Source organism: Scatophagus argus, chromosome 17 (assembly GCF_020382885.2).
Source record: "Scatophagus argus isolate fScaArg1 chromosome 17, fScaArg1.pri, whole genome shotgun sequence".
NCBI lineage: Eukaryota > Metazoa > Chordata > Actinopteri > Scatophagidae > Scatophagus > Scatophagus argus.
In genome coordinates this window covers 10437944-10458611 of record NC_058509.1, presented here as the reverse complement: position 1 = coordinate 10458611, position 20668 = coordinate 10437944, and the positions used below count along the sequence as shown (strand labels likewise).

General features: G+C 41.1%; 5 protein-coding genes across 9 annotated transcripts; 1 reads left to right on the top strand and 4 right to left on the bottom strand.

Moving 5' to 3' along the window:
• Positions 1-101: 101 nt before the first annotated feature.
• lrrc14b (leucine rich repeat containing 14B) lies at positions 102-3247 on the bottom strand. Its single transcript, XM_046417515.1, has 3 exons — positions 2969-3247; positions 1867-2495; positions 102-1249 (listed from the first exon to the last, which is right to left on the bottom strand). The coding sequence occupies exons 1-3, from the start codon at positions 3242-3244 to the stop codon at positions 571-573; spliced, it is 1584 nt and encodes a 527-aa protein (XP_046273471.1). The 5' UTR covers positions 3245-3247; the 3' UTR covers positions 102-570.
• Positions 3248-4467: 1220 nt separating this feature from the next.
• On the bottom strand, positions 4468-10417 carry LOC124074514 (protein naked cuticle homolog 2). Its single transcript, XM_046417519.1, has 9 exons — positions 9745-10417; positions 9622-9648; positions 9456-9535; positions 6369-6423; positions 5945-6036; positions 5555-5650; positions 5322-5457; positions 5045-5185; positions 4468-4922 (listed from the first exon to the last, which is right to left on the bottom strand). The coding sequence occupies exons 1-9, from the start codon at positions 9767-9769 to the stop codon at positions 4477-4479; spliced, it is 1098 nt and encodes a 365-aa protein (XP_046273475.1). The 5' UTR covers positions 9770-10417; the 3' UTR covers positions 4468-4476.
• Positions 10418-10585: 168 nt separating this feature from the next.
• On the bottom strand, positions 10586-12816 carry gatad1 (GATA zinc finger domain containing 1). 4 transcript variants are annotated; one of them, XM_046417539.1, is made up of 6 exons: positions 12649-12816; positions 12308-12512; positions 11576-11698; positions 11421-11480; positions 11096-11279; positions 10586-11017 (listed from the first exon to the last, which is right to left on the bottom strand). In XM_046417539.1, the coding sequence occupies exons 2-6, from the start codon at positions 12485-12487 to the stop codon at positions 10827-10829; spliced, it is 738 nt and encodes a 245-aa protein (XP_046273495.1). In that variant the 5' UTR covers positions 12488-12512; positions 12649-12816; the 3' UTR covers positions 10586-10826. The 4 variants fall into 4 exon arrangements, with proteins under 4 accessions (XP_046273495.1, XP_046273494.1, XP_046273496.1 ...); XM_046417538.1 differs by having other exon boundaries at positions 12308-12517; positions 12649-12814; XM_046417540.1 differs by having other exon boundaries at positions 12308-12517; positions 12667-12807.
• A 794-nt stretch (positions 12817-13610) lies between these two features.
• chrac1 (chromatin accessibility complex subunit 1) lies at positions 13611-16213 on the top strand. Its single transcript, XM_046417542.1, has 3 exons — positions 13611-13828; positions 14008-14134; positions 15102-16213. The coding sequence occupies exons 1-3, from the start codon at positions 13676-13678 to the stop codon at positions 15179-15181; spliced, it is 360 nt and encodes a 119-aa protein (XP_046273498.1). The 5' UTR covers positions 13611-13675; the 3' UTR covers positions 15182-16213.
• A 37-nt stretch (positions 16214-16250) lies between these two features.
• si:ch211-57n23.1 lies at positions 16251-19687 on the bottom strand. 2 transcript variants are annotated; one of them, XM_046417537.1, is made up of 3 exons: positions 19209-19687; positions 17601-18159; positions 16251-16743 (listed from the first exon to the last, which is right to left on the bottom strand). In XM_046417537.1, exons 2-3 carry the CDS (start codon positions 18146-18148, stop codon positions 16602-16604), a joined length of 690 nt encoding a protein of 229 aa, XP_046273493.1. In that variant the 5' UTR covers positions 18149-18159; positions 19209-19687; the 3' UTR covers positions 16251-16601. The 2 variants fall into 2 exon arrangements, with proteins under 2 accessions (XP_046273493.1, XP_046273492.1); XM_046417536.1 differs by lacking the exon at positions 19209-19687 and adding an exon at positions 18293-19171.
• Positions 19688-20668: the final 981 nt, after the last annotated feature.

Below are 20668 nucleotides of genomic sequence, written 5' to 3'. Positions count from 1 at the left end.
GTTAAACTTGCTAAATTCAGATTTGTCCCATGTTGCAAATTGTGCTCTTTACCTTTTGTAAATCCAATTATGTACAACATTTAAACCGGAATACAGACATAAGACATGTACAACAGATGAAAGCAAGACATTACTGGGAAATTTCAAGTATCTACCATTTCTGCTACATTAATTAGGTCTGTCTGCACTGCACACCTGTTTGGCTCAGACTGTAGGAAGCATGGGAAGAAAATAGTGATGCTGAGCTAATATCACGTCAGCAGTGGAGGTCCTGTATAAGATGTAAAGCCACAGTCAAACAAACGCAGCTTACTTGATCTGTTTTCACAGTGTACAACAGTGATGACTTTGCTAGGTAACTACTAGCACTACACTGAAAAATACTGTGTGTGTATATAGCTTGAATAGTATAAAGAACACATCCTGCATGGTCAACAAAAGCATAAACATTTCTGTAAGGTCTTAAGATTCAGGTATATTTTACACAAATGTCCAGACTCTCATGAACAATCAGAGTTCATGATCCTTTTCTGTCAGTCTATTTACTTGATGCTTCCACAGGCGACTCCATTAATTATCATTCTGAGCTTGTGATCTCCTGTTGTCCACGTCAGTTATGGTTCCTATAAAAGTCCCAATGACACTGTTGAAAGATTTTAACATGGACACTCCCAGCTCATTGCTGGTTTCATTAATGTCTGGGTCGTAGGCCCCCATGAGTGGGGTGCACACCTCCACACTCCCTCTACCAGCTGCTTCCAGGATCCCGATCAGCTGGCCCCTGACCTCCTGAAACAGCTCCTTGTTGTACTGCAGTAGGATTGAATCATCTAGAGGATAAGTGACATCCTCAGAGTAACACTCACGGGGAACTGGTAGTTCTATGTACTTTAACTTAGGAAATCCTGCAGATAGCATGGAGAATAACCTCCGCAGGGCTGCAGAGGTCAGAGGATTTCCCAGGAGTTTTAGTTCTTCCAGCACCTGACAATAAGCCAGAGCATCAGTGAAGGAGTCCATGTGCTCGTCCTTTATGTTGCATTCTTCAAGGGCCAGGCTGACCAGTGTGGCTGAGCAGCGGCTGAGCAGTTTGCGGAAGCAGGTGGAGAAAGAGCTAAAGATGTCATGTCCACTGATGTCCAGGCGGACCAGTGCCTCGCTGTGGAGACTGTTGGAAAGGTATGTCATGTCCACACGGTTCAGGCAGCAGTTGGCCAACTCCAAGCACTGCAGTGGAGTGTTAAGAGGACTAGGTAAAGAAATGAGAGGTAAAAGGAAATCAGTTGTGGTCAGTGATAATAGAATTGAGTACAATTGTAAATGTTCATGCAGTGAAAAGCAGGCAGTGTCTGTGTCCTCCTCAAGTAAGACTAGTGCATAAAATGCTTAGAAAATTACAGGTACTTTTTGGAAATAAGTTCAATATTCTGTCTACAAGCATGATGACAAATGCTTAAACCCTGAAACTAGTTTCCTTCCACACTTCAGGTTGTGTGTATTTTAAAATTACATGCAAGACTGATTTGCAGCTCTGCAGTTTTCAGGGTTATGCTCAAACTCTATCGCCATTTGAACTGTGAAGTCTAGCAGGTTCATGCGGCTGTGACCAGGTGCAGCTATCTGTCCTCACTCTGGCATCATGTCAGCAATTTAAACAACAAAATACTTCCCATTGTTGAACAAGAGCCTCAACGCTGGCATGTGCTGTGACGCTGGTTAAAGGTGATTATTGTGAGCTATATTAAAGCTCTTGATGCTGCAGCGTGCACGCCAGACCGACATCAGAGCCATCAAACACTTCATCCACATAAATAAACATACAAACTGGACACCTTGTTGTCTTTGTCCTTCTGTCCATTTACTTACCTTAGCAGTCTGCGTAAGTGTCCAGTTAGAGTAGAGAAACCAACATAGAGCTCAGTCAGGCTGCTCAGTTGTGCTAGCAGATTGCCAATGGTGGCCAGCAGATCTTCCTCATCAGAGCCCAACCTTCTAACATCCAACGCCCCAGCCGGAAGGGTCAAAGACTGCAGTTTGGGAAATGCTACCCTAGACAGCAGCACCTCCAAGTGTATGGCCTCTAGAGGAACATTGTGGACCACCTCCAGCTTTGAAATGGACTCGGGATCTGCTAGGCGAAGGACATAGAACAGCTGCTTGAGAGCGAGAGAATCAGCCCGAAAACTAATAAAGTGAAGTTTCAGTGGACAGTAGCGGAGGAGGAGGAAGACCTGAGCCACCAACTCATAATTGCGGCCTGTGACAAAGCCATTCAGAAGGACATCAATGGATGTTTCAAAGGCAGAGCAGGACACGTCGTTGGCTTGCATAGCCACCATGGTCTCATAGCACATTTGGGACAGAAGTTGGGTTCTTGCCCATCGACCCAAGGTTGACTGGCAAGGGCAGGCCTGGTGTTCGACATCCTTCAGGGCAGTCAGGTCTACTACATGCAGGCTCTTGGAGTAGGTTCTTGGAGGAGACAGCACATAATCCTTTAAAAAACAAAGGAAATGATTGTTAAATGCCTTGAAGCGAATATTTGGTCAATACTGTATGCCAATAATAAGTCAAAGCAGGCATCAGTCAGAGACCCTTACTCCCACGATGCACCACAGAGCGACACAGGAAATCATTCCTGCCTGTCACCATCAAACTGTTAAACTCTGCACTGTGACGGACACACATACTTTTATATATACAATGTATATATGTTACAGATATAACTACCTGTATTTTTAGATTTATATTACACATGTACATTTATACTTATCTTGTTGTTTATCCTATTTTTATATCCTTCACTTTCTTTCTTGTTTGAGAAAACTGCAAGTGCAATGTCTGTACAAAAAAGAATTTCCCTCGGGGATAAACAAAGGAATTCTGATTCTGATTCTGATTAAGCCAGTCAGTCATGAAATGAATATGATAAGACATACTTGCATTATACTCAAGGCTATGTAAGTACCTTTAAGCCAGTTAGAATCGCTGTCAGACAAAGCCGGCAGGTGCGGGAGGTGAGGTCCATCTGACAATCATCTGACTTTCCGAGAAGCCTGTGTAGGTTCAGCTCAGGAAGAGGCCACACCTGGACCAAATCATGCAGCAAGTCAGCCTGCTCATGAAGGTAGCAGGCCTTAAAGAGAAGCGGGTAGAGGTTAAAACACACACAGTTGAGGTTCTTCAGAGCACACGGACCACTCTGGACGAAGCCCTCGGCAGCAAGGAATCGCAGCGACTTCATGTTTCCAGGTGCCTGGAAAGCTATGTTATGCCTGTTTTTACGTCTAACAGGTGTGTGGGTGTCCTGGTTGTTGATGACAGCCACAGTCAAACAGCTCTGCAAGCTGGTGTTTTATCTCCTCTGCGGTTGCTGCTTTGTTGATTTCCTCTGTTACTGTCTGTCTGGGTGTTGTGCATTTGTCTGGGACCAGGGTTGCTGTGGTGAGACAGGAGCAAGGCACAGGGTCTCGTGGTAGGTAAGAGGGTAGGGTTTATAAATAGCATCAGCTGTTTCACGTCCTTCGCAGGGACAGTGTCTATTTGCAACTTTTGCCAAGAGATAAAGTAGGAACAACATCTGAATGGCACTGGGGAAACTTGTCACTATTCACACCTCTTTGAGAGACCTACAATACACACATGAGCTGCAAGGACTAAATAAAACAATGTTATGAGAGCAGAAATAGAACAGCAGTAACAACAATCAAGTCTGTATTGTAGAAACATCAACAGTTTACAATGTTCAGTACATCTAAGAAGGCAGACTGTGATTCAGAGGTGCGGTTATTTAATTTTTGCTATATCCACTTCCTCACAAACTTCACTCAGTAAATGGCTTTTGCCACTATCAAATTACAGCATGTCACATGGTTGCAATGCATTATGGTTTACTGAGGCTGAGGGAGTGGTGATCTGGGCATCTCTGCCTTTTCCACAGTGGGTTTCTGCCAATATGAAGACTGGCATAGATGTGGAGTCTAAAAACAACATGGTGCTTACTGTTGTATATGTATGTATATATGTATGCACATATGAAAGTATCTCTGTGTGTAACATTACAGTGTCTGCATATTGTAATGTTACACACAGAGATACGGAAAAATACAATTACTAATAACATATTATGGTCAGAAGTGCTGAATATACTGCAAACAGTTGTTTTTACATTTAAGGGAATCTTGTCTCAATGAATATCTTACTGTTGCTTGCTGAGTAAAATCTACTTTGTAAAAAGAGAGACAAAACAAGGTGTGGACTTAAGATGTACCTTTAAATAATTTTAAACTTAAGTGGCAGTTAACATTAACCTTCTCCAGATCTATTCTTTAAGTGGTTGTTATTATTTATGCATTACATAAAATAGCCTTATAACATAAGTGATGTGATTTAAGGACCTGCCGGGTTGCATTTGACCTCAGAACTACCCATTTATCAGCAGCCTTCGCTCACCTGTCTCATGTGTTTAAAATACATTTATGAAGGCTGGCAGTGATGATGATGGTGGTGATGATGATGATGATGGTGCTCATGGTGGTGATGGTGTGCATGTCTCTGGACTGGGGAGGCCAGAGCCCCACATGGGGGCTGATGGTGGGAAAATATCTCTATATCTCCACCCTGTATGGGTTTAAAGTGCGAGGCAGTCCCTTGTACCCTGGAGCGAAGCCGCTTGCTGTGGGTGCGATGTGTCGAAGGTTGAGAAGGGTGGCACCATGAAACAGGGTGTTGGCCATGAAATCTGCAAGACTTTCCCTCTCCTCCGTTCTTGTCTTTCCCCACTAGCATGGCCTTGCTTTTCAGGAAATGAGGAACAGAGAGGCTTTTGGGAGACTCAAGGGAGATGCAGTTTTCACTGATTACCACAGGGTGGTACTGAAGAGCAGAGTGAGCATCCTGTCTGGACTCCTGGGTGGGAGATTCTGGAAAAAAAAAGTGAAGAGGAACAACCTCAATTTTATATATTTTCAGAGTAGAAACAGTGCATGAAATGTCTATATACTGATATGCACAAACTGTAAGAGCGATAGAGGAACTTCTATACCTGTATTGTCAAACTTGGAGGTATAGTTTTCAATGCCGGCTAGATCCAGGTAGTGGTTTCTGCGCTCTATGTTTTCATCCACACAGTAATGTCTTCCTTCTGGTCTTCCTGTCTCCTGAGACACACTCTGCTCCGTCTGTGCTGCAGACAAGAGAGATACAATATCATCACAAAGTTAACAGTCCCACTGTTCAAAGGATGTTTTTACACATGGACTCTGTCTTCAAAGCTTGTCCCAAAAACTCTACGGTTCTTTAAGCCACCATAAAAACTGTACCTATCTGTGAGGTATTTTCTGGGTGCCCTGACGGAGTTACAACCAGCTTTATCCTCAGGGGTGTGATGCCACCGTAAGGCTGCTTGACTGATGCCTCTAAAACCTCATACATGGAGTGTATCAGACTGCACATGTCCTGCAGAGGACACACACATACAGTGTATATACACACTGTGTACAAAGCATGATATTTAAACAGGACTTGATTAAAACAGTATGTGAAAGAATCTTACCTCTTTGATGATCTTTCCACCGTGGTCAAAATTGTACAATGTGAAGATCCACTCCTGCTGAGAGTCCTCATCAAGCACCGTGTTACTCTCTGTGGCCTGAATGTGTCAGTAAACAAGCTTATTGCTGCTCTCATCAACATTTAACTGTAGTTCTGCAGTTTATTTGGTAGAATAAAGTTTACAGTAATTTATGTGCCGTATGTGTTGACCCAAACTGGTAGAGCCATGATGTGTAATTTTTAAGAATACATTGTTGATTAGTATCGGGTGCTTAAAGTAGAACTTTAATGAACACACAAACACAAAACTCAGCAATAATCTGTGCTATTCTTGTTCACACAGATTAGAATCTCAGCCATCTGGGACACTGAACTATAACTGAACACTCACACCAGCATGGCTGCTCCTCTTCCTCATCTGTTTCTTGACCTGGAAGTGGATGCTGTCACCTCTGTCATGTGTCCTCTTTGGTGGAAGAGCAACTAAACAAGACACAGAGCAGGAATGTGAAAAGAAATCAAGCAGATTCACAGTTTGACAGAAACTGTAATTATTGTGTTAACATGCAAATCCTTTGTAATAAATTTATTCCTTGTCATAAGCTGTGTTTTCAATAAATGTTTGGCAGCAGAGAGGGAAATAAAAGCTGAAAGCCATTTCCACTTCCCTGGAATGCCAAGGTGGGTCACCTACCAAAGCTTATGTTTCCAAACTTTTAACGCACAAAATTGAAAAAAAAAAACCTGTAATTAATTGGAACCTTTAAAATACAAAGTGAGCAATGATTGTGTGGTGCATGCAATTCTTCACTCACCTTTAAGGTTGCTGTGACAGTCAGACTTGTTTTCCCTCAATTCAGCATACAAGTTCTGTGACAAAAGTGACAGAGTTGTAAATTAATGGTGAGCAATTAAGTAATTTTCATGTCCCATGAGTGTGGGCTTTGATCTCCAGATCCGAGCAGTGCTGAACAACTGTGACTCTTTCTTCATCTTCCTACAAAACTTAAAACATGTGGAGAGAGAGAGAGAGAGAGAGAGAGAGAGGTAGCAAAGGGGAAAAGATAAAGCAGCAGATTCTCCTCTTTAAACTGTCGACATGTTGACCTTTTCTTCCCCGTGTGTTCTCGAGTGTAAAGGCAAATTTACTAGATTCAGTAAATTCCAGGGGTGAATCCTCATATTGTACACTGCTTTAACAATCAGCAGTGGTGGGATTTAACAGTGTACAAGTGCTACACTTAAGTACAATTTCAAGGTTTCCATGTCAAGTATTTTATACTTCTACTACACTGCATCTCAAAGGGAAATATTGCACTTTTCACTCCACTACATTAGGCACTGGTTACTTTTCAGATTACTTTTTCAGATTTGGTGATTTTGAATTAGAATTTTTCTGATAAACTGATGGATAAAATGTTCTGTTATGAAGTGCATGACTTTTACTTGTACTGCATTATTTTTAAAGTTTCGTATACATTTTTACTTAGACAACTGAATACTTCCTCCAAACCTCAGACCACTAGGAAACTATCAAATCTGAAGGTTCATATCTATTTCATTGATTAAAAAAATCATCTCTTCCTTCAGGTTTATACCAGTCGGCACTGCAGAGAACTGAAGGGAACAAGAAGCTTTCTTATCTCTCGACACAACAATCCATCACTAATGTCTCACTGATGCTTGGGAAAGATAAGATGAGTGTACATACACAACACAAACAATCTCTCTCTCCACACCCTCTGCTCTCAGGCCCACCACGCTCCGCCTGCTGTGAAGTTTTGATGCTGGGTTTGATTTCCAGAGAAAGAGGGGTGGGACATAGAAGAGACGGTGCTGGTAGCAGAGAGATGTGTGCCTAGCAGAGTCTTCTCTGCTGTGCACCCTCATTATACATCATCCATTCTGATATCACAAAGATTCAAGTGTTAGCAGAACAGTGGCTGCTTTTGTCTCTCCAAGGATGTCTCACAGCCTCACTGATAACTTGATACCTGCACAGGAAGTTTCTCTCACTTCACTGTCACATGAAGGGATGAAAAAACACATCAATAATAAGCCCAGTTTCTTGTCTGAGAGCATATAAATGTGAGAGTGTGTTTTCAAAATAAAACAGAACAAATAACTGATCAAATTGGGTTTCTATGGTGGATTTTAACCCAGATACAATCACAAAAATCAACCTTTTTCTTCACTTAATTAACGTAAGTTCACTCAAGACAGAAACACATTGGCACAAATGTTGTTATGGACCAAGGAGCAGACAAGTGGAGTAGCTTTCTCTGAGCTTAGCGGTCAAAGTGACCACTCCCAGTTGTTAGTTATGGCATCTGAAGAGATTAAAACCCTGCTCATGATGTTTGCCCTTGCATCTTATAATATTTATAATATAGTTTAGGGAAAGAGAGGCTTCAGACCAAGAGCTGACAGCAAACTACAGAAGATGTCTCATACAGTGAGAATTCTTTGCCGTTTGCTCTTTACAGTGGTGGTGTCAACTAAAATAGGCTGGAAAATCAAATTACAGGAAACTGTCTGCCATTAACAAGCACAGAAACTCCACCACAACACTTTATACAACGTGGAAAGTCGAAATCCTTTTTCCAAATTGTAGAACTTTCCAGAACTTCCATACAGTTTTCTGCACATATATCAACTATAACACTTCAAAAACCATAAAAGAACAAAACTGGAGACAGCTCACACCAAATTATCTATCTAATCTAAATGATATTTAGAGGTAAAAGATCAAACAAGCTAAAAAAAAGGTCATCTTAGTTTATCACATTTCGATTTTATAAGATGGGTGTAAGTGAATTTAGTGCTTGCATACGCAGCTCTGTGATCTGTAGCAGAAGAAGACAATCCCCCACAAAATCTGATTACACAGATCAAGTCAGTCATCATTTATAGCCAATAAGAGACTATGCGACTGTTTTCCATGAATAAAACCAAATGAAGAAGACAATTTCCTCTTCTTTCCAACCGTAACCGAGCCCCAAATGTGACTGTGCCATTAATGCCAACAGTCTACATGTGATGCCATTTACAAAAGTCAAACACCCCCAGCCCCCCCACCCCTTCCCCAGTCTGTCTGGCTGGAGAAAGAAAGCAGTACCAGATGTGGAGACTTTTTTTTTCAGTGGTATAAAGACCTTGCTGTTTGGAGGAGGAGGAGGAGGTGGTGGTGCTGGGGTGGCCGTGTTGCACTTCACAAACTTGAAAGTCTCGTTATAGAGATGGAGCAGGAAGGGCGGAAGAATAAATATACGACCGCCTGCAAACACCTTTCATGTCTGGCTGGATGTGATGTGAGCAAATGCTGTTCATACCAAAAGTGGCTTAAATGAGATGAAGTTGTTGGCACTGCAATAAACCAGTACAGGAACACTGCTAGTGCCTTATTTTTTCTTCACTATGGGAACAGACAGCTCTCATACATTTAACAGGGTGTCCTGGAGAGGAACCCAGCCCTCAATACTCATGTTGTGAGAAACAATCACTTTAATGTCAAATCAAATCATTTAATTAACAGCAGCACTCTCTATTCTTAGACTTTTGAGTCGGACAAGAAAAAAAAAACGATGATGTTAAGTACATCTCTAGAGCTCCAGAGTCTTAATGAACTAAATTATTAAATCTCATGCCTGTGATTATCATGTGGCTGGTGGCATCACTGTGCCAGCTTCAAACCTATCTGAGAATCAATACCAGACTGTTGCAGTGTTAAAGGGAAGCAAAAGATCTTTACTTTCTTTCTTTCTTTTTCTGTTGTTGTTTGTTTTATACCTGAAGTGGGTGCCTTCGGGGTTCATTCTTACCTGTGTTGTGGTGTTAGTTCAATTTAATTAGCCAGTATTCAATAGTAAAAGCAAATAAATAAACAAAATGTATTTTTCTACCTCTGTCAGTTTGGTTTTGTGGCTGCTGGAGCGCTCCAGCTCTCTTTGACAACTCAGCACATTGGAAGCCAAACTACCTCCTGCAGAGCATAAGAAAACATATGAGCACACGTACAAGCACAGGTACCAGGTAGCTTCAATGTTTGTCCAGTGTCTGTATTGGTACCTTCAGGACTCTGTCTGCGTTTCGATGCTATCCAAATAATGGGAGAGAGTAGATTATTACACAAGTCAGACACGATCTTATCTTTAAAAACAATGCAGTTTGCGATGTAATAAAATATCTCACCGAGTTTGGACTGGAATTTGCCCATACTCCTGCCTGTTCATGCGATCAGCAGATGTTCATAATATCCAGTCCATGAAGTAAAAATAAATGTGACATTTGTGAAACGTCCGCCTCCCAACAAGAGCATCGGGAGACTCCGGCAAATATCCGCACACTGGGGATTGCATAGACGAAGCGAAGACCGAAAGTTTGATGTTTAACAAAGAGTGTAGATGCAGAGCGAGAGGTTTTAATGGTGCGCACTTCCTTCTTCGGTTAAATTCACTTATTACGCTAGCCAAACTCTTTTGTTTCTGGTTGTTATTTAACCCAACAGCGGAACGTTGACAATGAAAGAGCAAATTAGCTTCTCGTTATGAGATACATAAATTGAATTTATATATGTAAAACACTTAATTTGATCTTGGATACGCATTAACACACGCTTGACCAGTATCGGGGTGGCGTCCTGCAGATAAGACTAATAGTAACTAGTTTGGCTCAAAGCATTTATGAATATCGTATGGGATGGCACTGTCAGGGCGCGGACGACTTGTTTAAATCAAACTTCAAGAATAATTTGTACAATTCAGGTGCAATTGATACGTCAACCACCTCTGTGTGTTTCCTACATCAAAGACCCATAATCACAGTCCAAAAGGGGTCAGGATCTCCTCAAAACCACACACACACACACACACACACATCATCACACAACTCAGCTGTAATTTTAACATTACCTTATTGTTGCCACAATACTCATAAAAGCAGAAATGGATTAAATAAAAGGAGATAACACTATAAAAGAAATATGTTTGTGTCAATAAATTAATAAACAATATTTTTAAACAATCACAAAAAATGATGGTAGAAAAAGAACTTTTCTGTTTATTATAAAATACAAAAGTCATATTTAATGTCGCAGCTGTGTGAACAGCTTGTTTGAAATGCAGTTACACCTGGTTTCCTTCTGTATCAAATTACAACATGTCTTCAATCTGACAGAACGGCTGTGGTCAACAACCATTTTTGTTTTGATTATATTACATAAATATACACACATCTGTTTAAGAGCAACAGACTAAGTCCGTATATCAGCTACGTCAACTGCTGCCACTGACAGACTCTTTGACAGTGAGGGCCGGTGTGGGTCCTATGTGGGTCCAGATGTAGCCCTTTTCTGGTCGGATGGGGATGGTGGGGAACGGAGAGCTCCGTGACTTGAAATATTCAGAGGGGGCGTGGCACACAAACTCCAGGTACTCCATCTTTCTGGGCAGATCCTCCTCTGGACCTATAATACAAAACATTTTGTAATGTATCACATAAAAAGCCTAAAAATCGTGAAAATTTTCACTTCCTTATTGCTCACCAACAATGTATGTCCCGGGATCAAACTGGTCCTTTGGGCTGGCTTGGGTGGGGATCAGCCAGGTCAGTGCAGCGCTCTTTTCACAGTACTGGTCCTGCACAAAGCCTCGAATCTGAGCATAGTACGGCTTCCCGTCGTCCTCATCTGTTACTTTGATCACATCCCCTGTCTGGTAGTATACACCCTGTGCATACAAAGATAAACACTGAGGATAACAACAGTCTGACTCCTCTCACATGCATCACAGCGTGAGGGTGTGTTACAACATCAGTGTAATTAAAGCTGCAATAAGATGAATAAATACAGAAAACATGCTACACTATACCTTATAAAATACAGATTCTGACGTGATGATTGTTGCAACAGATTCTGGTGCTTTGATTGGCTAAAGAAAGGGATCACACACGGGGTCAAACACATAAACTCAAAGAGCAGCAGAGAATTAACTGAATGAGCTGATCAAATCTATCTCTAACTCACATTTTTGAGTTTGAATATGTGTCTTCTCCCCTTTCCTTTTGTTGACACCTTCTTCTCAGATGCAGGAGCTTTGTATTTGGTGCTTCTCAGCCGTGCAGACCTCCTGTGGATCTCCTGTTTGGACTGGAGGTCAAAACAATACACAGCAGGTATTTAATTGCAGCTCAGTACGATTTGCCCAACTACTTTCATTCACTGTTCACCTACAACAAATTTTACTAGGGCTGCAACCTACAGTTATCGAGTAATTGATTATTAAAACATCAGAAAAATAATGAAATGTCCATCATGACCCAGGGCCCGAGGTGACATCCCTGCAAGCACTTGTTTGGCCTGATTCACCATCGAAAGCATTTAGAGTGACATAAAAACAGAAAACGGCAGATTCTCACATTTCTAAAGCTCAAGTGAGCAAATATTTAGCATTTATACCAAATTAGTTGCTCTGAATATCATAATAGTTTTTTCTGTTGATCAATCACTACAATTGTGTAACCCTAGAATCTAACTTGATCTTCAGTGATTTTTGTTAATTATCAGATACAGACAGACAACGGTCTTACTAAGGTGGAAATCAGAGTATCAACACTGGAACTGAAGCAAACATCCTCACACCAAAATAAAGTCACAGGGGTTTATTATAATCAACACATTACAGTCCGTTATGCTGCTGTTCGGCTTGAAGAGACACTTCTTCGTATCTACAAAACACATTTACACAAAGTAACCAACCTGCTTTCCACCGCCATTGCTGGGCTGAATGTTGGAGGAAATGGAGGGTCCTGATGCTCCGCCGCTGCTGCTCTTTCCTGTGCAGTTGTTGCAGAGGATCTCTCCCTGGTTTCCTTTCTTCCACATCGACGATGAGTTGGTCTTGCACACAGCACAGCATGGTTTCAAACCCAGCGGCATCGTTAACGGCCAAAACACGACGCCACTGTGCTAAGAAATGATCGTTAATACAGTGTTTAACAATGAGATGATGGTTGCTCGCTCAGCTCCTGCTAACTGTGTTGTCAGCAGTAACACATTGATACGACTCCTACAAATGACGCAGAGAGAAATAAAGTTACTTTCTGTGACAGGCAGACCTCAGACGACCATCAGTGACATTAAAGAAGTCACGAAAATCACGTCAGCATCTTATTGCGACCTGTGTTGTTTATTTTCGCATCCACATCACCGCCATTACTGACGCGAATATTTCTTCTTCTTTGCCACTATTGACAGCGGCTCTTCTTCTGTGTTTTGGGAGGTGGGTGCGAGTCTTTAGACAAGCGCCGCTGCTGGACCGGAGGAGAATGTTTTAAATTTAACCTGAGCTGTGTTTACTTGAAATCACCATGGCAGAATCCAGCCCAAGTTCAAAGTGCTGGGAAACACAAATAAGAATATAAATCGTAGTCACAAAAACAACAGAACGGAAGCGGTACTGTCAGACACAGCATGCTATTGGACAGATCCCTTCAATAATTTATTTTAGAAAATTGTCCATCACAGTGTCCCAGAGCCCAAAGTGACTTAACAGATTTAATATTTTGTTCTGTTTCACCTGTTCCAGAGTGGAAGGGAATAAAATCACAATTTTAGCGTCAGTATTGTCTCACTTCGTGTTTATTTTTTAATTAATTACACACAGAGGGGGTGCAAACAAATTGTGAGACAAGTCCATCACAATCAAAACACATTGCACAACCCTTCTCCAGTACATTATGGTTTATTCAGCAAACCTTTTGGACTTGACTCTTTTATACACAATTATATACATCACCGTGTCTAACATACATAACATACGTATAGTGCTCCTGACACTTCCTAAAGCCAGACAACAAAAAAGTAAGCTCCATAACGAAATGCTTATTTAAAAATAACCCATACCATGAAAGTAGACACGAAGGAACACGACATTAAAAATATTTTTATGATACAGGTATTTCAACTTAAAATGTCGTTTTTACCTGTAAAAATTCCATACCAACAGGGGGCGCTAATCCAATGCAAAAGCCGCCATCTGCAGTTAACTTGAAGAAAAAGAAGAAATGCGTCACAGTTCAAAACAATACTTCAAGTTCCGCCTGTCTGGCGCCTGTCCACTTGAAGATGTCTCTTAATAATCCCGACAAAGACGACCAAACGTCAGCTAACAAGAAAAACATCTCACTCCCAATTTCCAGAGTGAGGTTGATAATGAAGAGCTCCCCCGATGTCTCCAGCATCAACCAGGACGCTCTGTTTCTCACCACCAAGGCTACAGTAAGCTGTAGTTTGATGCTAAATCATCGGTTCACAAAGCGCTGCTAATTTAACAGCTCATTCATCTGCTCCTGCTAACGGGGATTAGCTCGCTGTTAGCTTCTCTGGTAACCGTAAATGTGGCCGCTCCGCTTTATTGTGAGTTTCTCATCAGCTGACTTGTTCTTGTGTTTCTAAAGGAGCTGTTTGTCCAGCACCTGGCTCTGTCCTCGTTCAACAACGGTTCCGGGAAAGAAACCAACAGTTTGTCATACAGCGACCTGGCTCGGACCGCAGAGGAGACGGAGACTTTCCAGTTTCTTACAGGTGAGACCCCCTCCGCACCCCGACCAAGCTACAGGGACTGTCTGTCTACTACTTTTACTACCACTACCACTGAGACGTTAGAGTAACCTGGAATCAGAACTTCAATTATGCTTATTTTATGGTGCGTATGGTTATAGTACACGCACACGTAACCGTTTGTAAGATAAACTTAGCTAAAATGAATGCTGTCCGCTGCATTTGAATGCTGTAGTTTTGTGCTATTGGATCATGCATTTTAAGCATCCTAACAATAACAGAAACGTTTATTATTATTATATGGCAACCTCCTTTAACTCAAGGAAATTCAATCGAAAGCAACTGGACTTAGTTATTTGTCTTTGAAGACGTTTCACCTCTCATCCAAGAGGCTTCATCAGTTCCTGCTCGCTTGACTAGGCTGGGACTAGTCCAACAGTTGGACTTGGATAACTAAGTCCAGTTGCTTTCGATTGAATTTCCTTGAGATAACCATGACCTGGATGAATGAGAATATTCACAGGCTAACCTCCTTTAACATTTAATTCGCAATGGGAGTAATAATTGTGGATACAGTAGCCTATCAATAATTACATATTGTATTTCTGATTTGTAGCAGTTCTATTTAGAGATAATCTGCAATTCATTGCTTCCTAGTCAATTTATTGTTTAAGTTGACTTGGAATTGTAACTTGTAAGAATGTATTTTAAGACTGCATTTCAGATAACTGAAATGCATTTGCAACTAGTGAAATGTTTATCTGTACTGATAACAATTTGATTTGACATATCTACAGTTCCTTTTAAGTCACAATTGAATTTTAGATATCAAAAAAGGAAATTTCCACTTGTCAGAATGGCAAAAAATCCCAAATTGTCAGAGATGACGACTGTCTAGTCATTTCTGAAGGTTTGCACTGCATGTATATGTACAAATACACACTGAAAGACTGCGTTTGACACAGTGCAATATTCTCTTCTTAACTGACAGATATCCTGCCTAAGAAGATCTTGGCTCGAGATTACCTCAAGTCTTTGGAGCAAATGCAAGAAGAGGAAGCTGACTTTTGAAAACGGACACTGAGTGTATTTCACACCTGGACAGATGTTCATGTGCTTGACATTCATTGAGAGCGAAATGCATGGCAGAAGAGACATCCTGAACTTTTTCGGTGCTTTTAAATATGTTCAGAGGTCAGCTGTGGTGTGGACATGGAAGTGAAAGTAAAGCCACATATGGCAACTGTGAAATCCATTGAAGACTCAAACACAGCAACACACAGAGTCTTAAAGGAATTTAGAAGTTGTACCTTATGTCTAAGATAATACTTGATGCCAGAAATAAGAATTTGTACAAACAAGACAGCCTTAGATAAATCATTATGAAATCACTCATGTTTTCTGCAGAATTCGTCACCTCTACAGAGATTTTTCTGTAGGCTGCAGTACTGTTGTAGCTAACAAATGATACGCTTGAGTAGTAGATGTAAGAACTATTTTGCATTTGGCCTGTATTTTTAGAGGATCTTTGAAGGTTATCCAGTAGCAGTCTCTTCTAAACTTCTTGCTTGTTCTCTATGCACAATTATCTGGAGGAGGGAATTTGTTTTGTCCTTAACAGCTTGCAGGCCTGTATGAGCTCACGTCATGTAATAGACCAAGACACAATGGCAGCCCATTCCACACAGCTGGTGCGCATATTTCTCAGCTCCTGAATTATTTTCGCCTTTATAATATGGCTGTTTGAACACTTAATTATAGGCACTGATAGCCAATGGTTTCAAAGTGAAATATGCTGATGTTACTGAAGTTAAAAATGATGTTTTTCTTTTAAGCTATTGTCATGTTTGAGTTTGAAATAGTTTATACTTGAAAGTTGTTTTAACTAACCAAACCTACAAATACCTCTTTTGTCCCCCCCTCCAGATTGACTACAAAGCAACTGAAAGTGCTGTGTCTTTCCAAATCATAATTCACACTCAGCCTAACAGATATGACTTTTTGAAATGTATATAACAGCTGATCACCTTATAAGGCATCTTTCTTGTAAACTTCAAATTTGCTTAGATTTGATACTAAAATAAAAAGTAATTCTGACTGATATTCAAGTTGCACTGCATGTGTTTGACACCCCAGGAAATGATGTATGAAATTGCAGTTTATTTATGTTGAATGACATGTAACACATTCTGTCCCAGGTTTCGTAAATACCTTGTGTTTTTACTAGAGGCTGTTAGCGTGACCATGAAACAATGTGGTGTGTGTGCCAAAAAAGGGAAACATAAAACAACAGCAACACGTTCATCACGTCCCTGATAGTGTGTTACCCTTGTAGGTGTTTAGATGACATAAGGTGCATATCAACATTTTGTCCTCATAATACAGACTAACAGTAATGTGCATGCATTTGCTATATTGTTTTACAATCCATTAGTGTATAAATACAGTTGAAATAAGAGAAGTAAAGGAGGTGGCAGGTCCTTTGTCCTTGTCACTGCCGGATGAGTTTGGAGAGTCGAAGCTGTATGTTAAGCAGAGTCTCCTCTAAATTAGAAAAATGATTTTCCAGGATGTTTGCCATGTGCTCTCTTCCTTCTATGGCGTCCCGTGTGTTGGCTAGATGCTCCTTCATGCTGAAAGTGAAGACAAACCACAAGCTAATATTTGAGACTTTTTACACTCATTCACAGGCTGCTATGCAAAAATTATTTTCTCTGAATTCATAAGTGTCCACAAGTTTTTCTCTTACATCTAATAAAAAGAAAGCATTCATTTTGTACAAGCATTTTAGTGCCAGAGCCTCGTCTCGGCCAGATGTCCCAACAGATGACTGTTAAAATGTCTCAGCTGCTTGTCTGGATGCTGTTTCCACTTTGGCAATCAAGCAATATTATATTTGGGCCAAACAAGCAATAAAACTGATTTGGGACTCGCTCACCGACAGTGATTTAGGAACAATACTACAACTGGCCTTGGATCAGTATTTGCCATGATGCAATTTAATTTGTATAGTTGCCCTTTTCTAGCTGTATTTTGTGACTGCAACAGTGGAAGGTTGAACCACTGATGTACTTCCTCCTACTTAACTCAGTAAGAAATCAGAAGGTAAATATTAATATCATCCCCACTTCTCTGGCCACCAAAGCTGAACATGTAGGCTACTGCTTATGGACTTTGTAAGATTTGATTACAACAGTATGGCTTTTAAACTGAAAATAAATATTCAATGACAAAACTGTGACCCCCATTATTTATGGATGGTATGAAAACGGTCGTAATGTATCTTCTTTTTGCTTAAGGAAAGGCAGTTTTTATTTTTTGGAATAGCTGTGGATTGTCTATCTTTATTTGAAAAATAATAAGTGGTTGTATTTTCACCCTTTGTTATGTTTGTCAAAAATATATAGTATATTTAGATTTTGTTTTTTTTTTAAGCCTTTGTCAAAAAAAGTCTAATAACATTTGCCTTTTTTGGCTTTCTGGTTCTCACCTTGTGAGGACCCCCTGCTCCTTCCCCTCTTTCCTCTTCTCTTCCAGAGAGACAAACACCTTCTCCATAGTCTGTATTGTTTCCACCACACCCTGGTGGTCTGAGTGGATCCCCTGGACTTCCTCTCGGGCTTGATGTTCGTAGGAGATCCCTCCTTCCTCCACCCCACTGGAGGTGGACACAGCCTGCAGAGCAGCCCTGTTTTGGAGAACAAGCAGACGGGACTTGGCAAACTCCTCGGGTCCGGCGATGTCTTCCCAGCAGATGTCAGAGGATGGCGGTAACCAGAAGCGTTGGGTGCAGTTAACTGGTTGTCCTGGGGTCTCCGTTATGAAAGGGCTGTCAGCAGGGAAGCCGTGGAGCAGGTGCAGAAGAGATGATCCAGAGCCCCACTCCAAATCCTCAAAGTCTGGTTCCCCAGGCTCTTGTTCAGGGGGAAAAGAAGGAAGAGGCCCCGCTGCCCTTGCACCATCTGCTGGGAAGCAAACCCCCAGCAGGAGGGAGCAGGACAGGCAGAGAACGGCCCTGTTCACTGCCCCCTGGACCATCTCCAAAGTAACTGAAACATGAGGTACGCACACACACACACACACACACAGATGTAATGGCTAGAAGGGAATTGTGACCGACTTCATCGACTAAACATTTTTCTACTGTAGTCCTTTTCCATACAAAGCTATTGTTTAACTCACACAACAGGTCTCCTCTATCCTCCCACTGACACAAAAGAGAGAGTGCTGCATTTTCGTCTGATTTTGGGGAATAAATAATGATAAAATCATCAAAATATGCACCTCCCATGCACTGTGTAAACAGATTACGTTGTGCAAGTCAAGGATGAATGGAGACGGGCCAGTGGATTTTAACTACTTATTCACAAAGTTAGACAGTGACGAAGAACTGTGCTTAAGCAGAGTTTGGATGAACTTCTGTTTTACTGTTTTACATTAAAAATAAATGATCAACTTTTAAAATACAACACATTATTAAAGACTAAAGTAATGGTTTACAACTTTTTGGGTTCCTTTTTGACTGTCTCAGATGTCTGTGCCTCGTCAGCAGCTCCATTACAAAGTGATTTTCCCCTCTAAACCTCTGACATGGTGAAACTGCCCAACTGTAGGCAGTAAAAACACTTAGAACCATACAACAGATACAACAATGCATCAGTATTAATAATCTCTCAATTTCCTGTACAGTAATATATCACTGAAAGATCTGAATACTTGACAACACAGCGAAAATGTGATTTTACCTTCAAAATAAAAGTAGACTATAAGTTGCCCTACGTTTAAAAAGAACAAAAGGGTAGGCCTGTGTATTCAGGCTATATGCTTCCACACATTTCTCCATCAGGAATATTTATATATGTTTTTCTCTCTAAGGAAGCAGCATAAATGTATGTTTTATTTCTTATATTATTGCCGGAAGTTTCAGGCCACGCTCAATTTGATAGACGTGGTTCGGTAGCGAAAGGCGAAAAAGGTAATGGTGCGGCACAGCTAACTCCTTTGTCACCGCAACAGCTTTGGCTCACACAAACATCATGTTCATCATTATCACACAGCAGTTCCACTTAAAGCTCGTGTGTGTGTTAATGTGTCTTACCTGGCAAAGACGAGGTAAGACACGGCGACGACGAAAAGCGTGTGTGTGTGTGTGTGAGAGAGCTGCGACGCTCCTCTGCCGCCTGAAGTCGTCGGAAAAAATGAGTCGCTGGCTGCAGCCTGTTACATCTGAATCACTCTTTACTGGCCCGGCAACAGCAGAGCCAGGAGCCAGGATTTTCCGTCAGAGTCAATGATGGAGTAATGCGAGGAAAGTTACTCCAGATATCGTCAAATACACTTGTAGTACATGCTACACACATGCTGGAAAGAGAAAGTGCATGCTTGCAGGGCTTCTCTGCAACTTATGTCTGATTAACAATGTGGTCTTCTTTTTATTTTTTAAATGAAAGCGTTGATTTTCTTTTTTTTTTCTTTGGTCCCTCTAAAGACTACATGTCAGTGATCTGTGAATGGAGCAGGAGGTGTGGTGCTTCTGGAATTTATGAGCCATTTTACTATGTCCTAAACAGGACCAGCCAGACCTGAATTTGAACTCAAAGTGTGCTAAACATCATGCAGTATTTGTGTTTGTGCACTGAAACAATTTGTCTAGATTTATCCATAAATGCTGTGTCGTCCTGCTGTTTCGAGAACAAGAACATAGGTTTTTAAAATGCACCCAAACTTCGGAGGAACTTGTTAATTCACACCATCTGTGTTTATTTACGTGAGCCTTTTAAATGGCCAGAGAATGAATTTATAGCCCAAGGCTCAGACCCTGACATAAGCAAAGAGGAATGAGAGACATACTTTGGCACAAACAGTCAAGCATGTCGTAATTTTAAGGGAGGGATAAACATGAGTGTAATGTGAACGTCAGGACAAACTGTAAAACATAACCTTTGCAAGTCGTAATAAAGGACCACTCTGCAGTTCTGTCCACACGTTGGTCTGCAGCTGGTGGTGGCAGCCAGATGTTGTTTCCAGGTCCTGATAAAGACTTAAAAACCACCTGGAAGTAAAAGAGTAAAAATTAGTCTTGTAGCTGTTTCATTCAGATGAAGAAACCACCCCATGTTTTTGAGCCAGTGGTAGAAAAATCAGGAGCAGGAACGAGTCACATTTACACAGCAGTCTGGTACTGCCAGTGAATCAGTGAGGGTGAAGGGCTAACTGCCCTGTACAATCTGTACAACATGCGACTTTTTGTTTGAACAAACATCATGTAGGCTGATTGGGAAGAGCAACAGAGGAGGGAAAGACACGCAGACGATTTTGCACACACAAAGAAGACAGAAGCAGCAGTTAAATGATAATATGGACACAATGAATGACAGAAATAACAGCTTCCTGAACTGGAAAATAAACTCATCTTTATACATCCACATATGTTAAGTTGTGCTTATCAGTGGCTGACTAAAATCTACAACCCAGACATCTAAGATAAGATAAGATAAACCTTTATTAGTCCTGCAGTAAGGACGCTTGGTTAATTCATTGGTGTCTCTTCCAGGACTG

What these genes read in the sequence shown, in the direction of transcription:
- LOC124074514 (XM_046417519.1), bottom strand. Translation starts at nt 9,769, where the DNA reads ATGGGCAAATTCCAGTCCAAACTCG. An exon ending in ACGCAGACAGAGTCCTGAAG is followed by an intron (nt 9,536 to 9,621) that starts GTACCAATACAG and finishes TATGCTCTGCAG; the next exon opens with GAGGTAGTTTGGCTTCCAAT. An exon ending in CTCCAAGTTTGACAATACAG is followed by an intron (nt 4,923 to 5,044) that starts GTATAGAAGTTC and finishes TTTTTTTTCCAG; the next exon opens with AATCTCCCACCCAGGAGTCC.
- si:ch211-57n23.1 (XM_046417536.1), bottom strand. Translation starts at nt 18,401, where the DNA reads ATGGGAGGTGCATATTTTGATGATTTTATCATTATTTATTCCCCAAAA. An exon ending in GGATAGAGGAGACCTGTTGT is followed by an intron (nt 18,160 to 18,292) that starts GTGAGTTAAACA and finishes CTCATGTTTCAG; the next exon opens with TTACTTTGGAGATGGTCCAG. An exon ending in GAGCAGGGGGTCCTCACAAG is followed by an intron (nt 16,744 to 17,600) that starts GTGAGAACCAGA and finishes CTTCACTTTCAG; the next exon opens with CATGAAGGAGCATCTAGCCA.
- gatad1 (XM_046417539.1), bottom strand. Translation starts at nt 12,487, where the DNA reads ATGCCGCTGGGTTTGAAACCATGCTGTGCTGTGTGCAAGACCAACTCA. An exon ending in CAGAATCTGTATTTTATAAG is followed by an intron (nt 11,280 to 11,420) that starts GTATAGTGTAGC and finishes TTGTATGCACAG; the next exon opens with GGTGTATACTACCAGACAGG. An exon ending in TCCCGGGACATACATTGTTG is followed by an intron (nt 11,018 to 11,095) that starts GTGAGCAATAAG and finishes TTTGTATTATAG; the next exon opens with GTCCAGAGGAGGATCTGCCC.
- lrrc14b (XM_046417515.1), bottom strand. Translation starts at nt 3,244, where the DNA reads ATGAAGTCGCTGCGATTCCTTGCTGCCGAGGGCTTCGTCCAGAGTGGT. An exon ending in CGATTCTAACTGGCTTAAAG is followed by an intron (nt 2,496 to 2,968) that starts GTACTTACATAG and finishes TGTTTTTTAAAG; the next exon opens with GATTATGTGCTGTCTCCTCC. An exon ending in CACTTACGCAGACTGCTAAG is followed by an intron (nt 1,250 to 1,866) that starts GTAAGTAAATGG and finishes TTCTTTACCTAG; the next exon opens with TCCTCTTAACACTCCACTGC.
- chrac1 (XM_046417542.1), top strand. Translation starts at nt 13,676, where the DNA reads ATGTCTCTTAATAATCCCGACAAAGACGACCAAACGTCAGCTAACAAG. An exon ending in TTCTCACCACCAAGGCTACA is followed by an intron (nt 13,829 to 14,007) that starts GTAAGCTGTAGT and finishes GTGTTTCTAAAG; the next exon opens with GAGCTGTTTGTCCAGCACCT. An exon ending in GACTTTCCAGTTTCTTACAG is followed by an intron (nt 14,135 to 15,101) that starts GTGAGACCCCCT and finishes CTTAACTGACAG; the next exon opens with ATATCCTGCCTAAGAAGATC.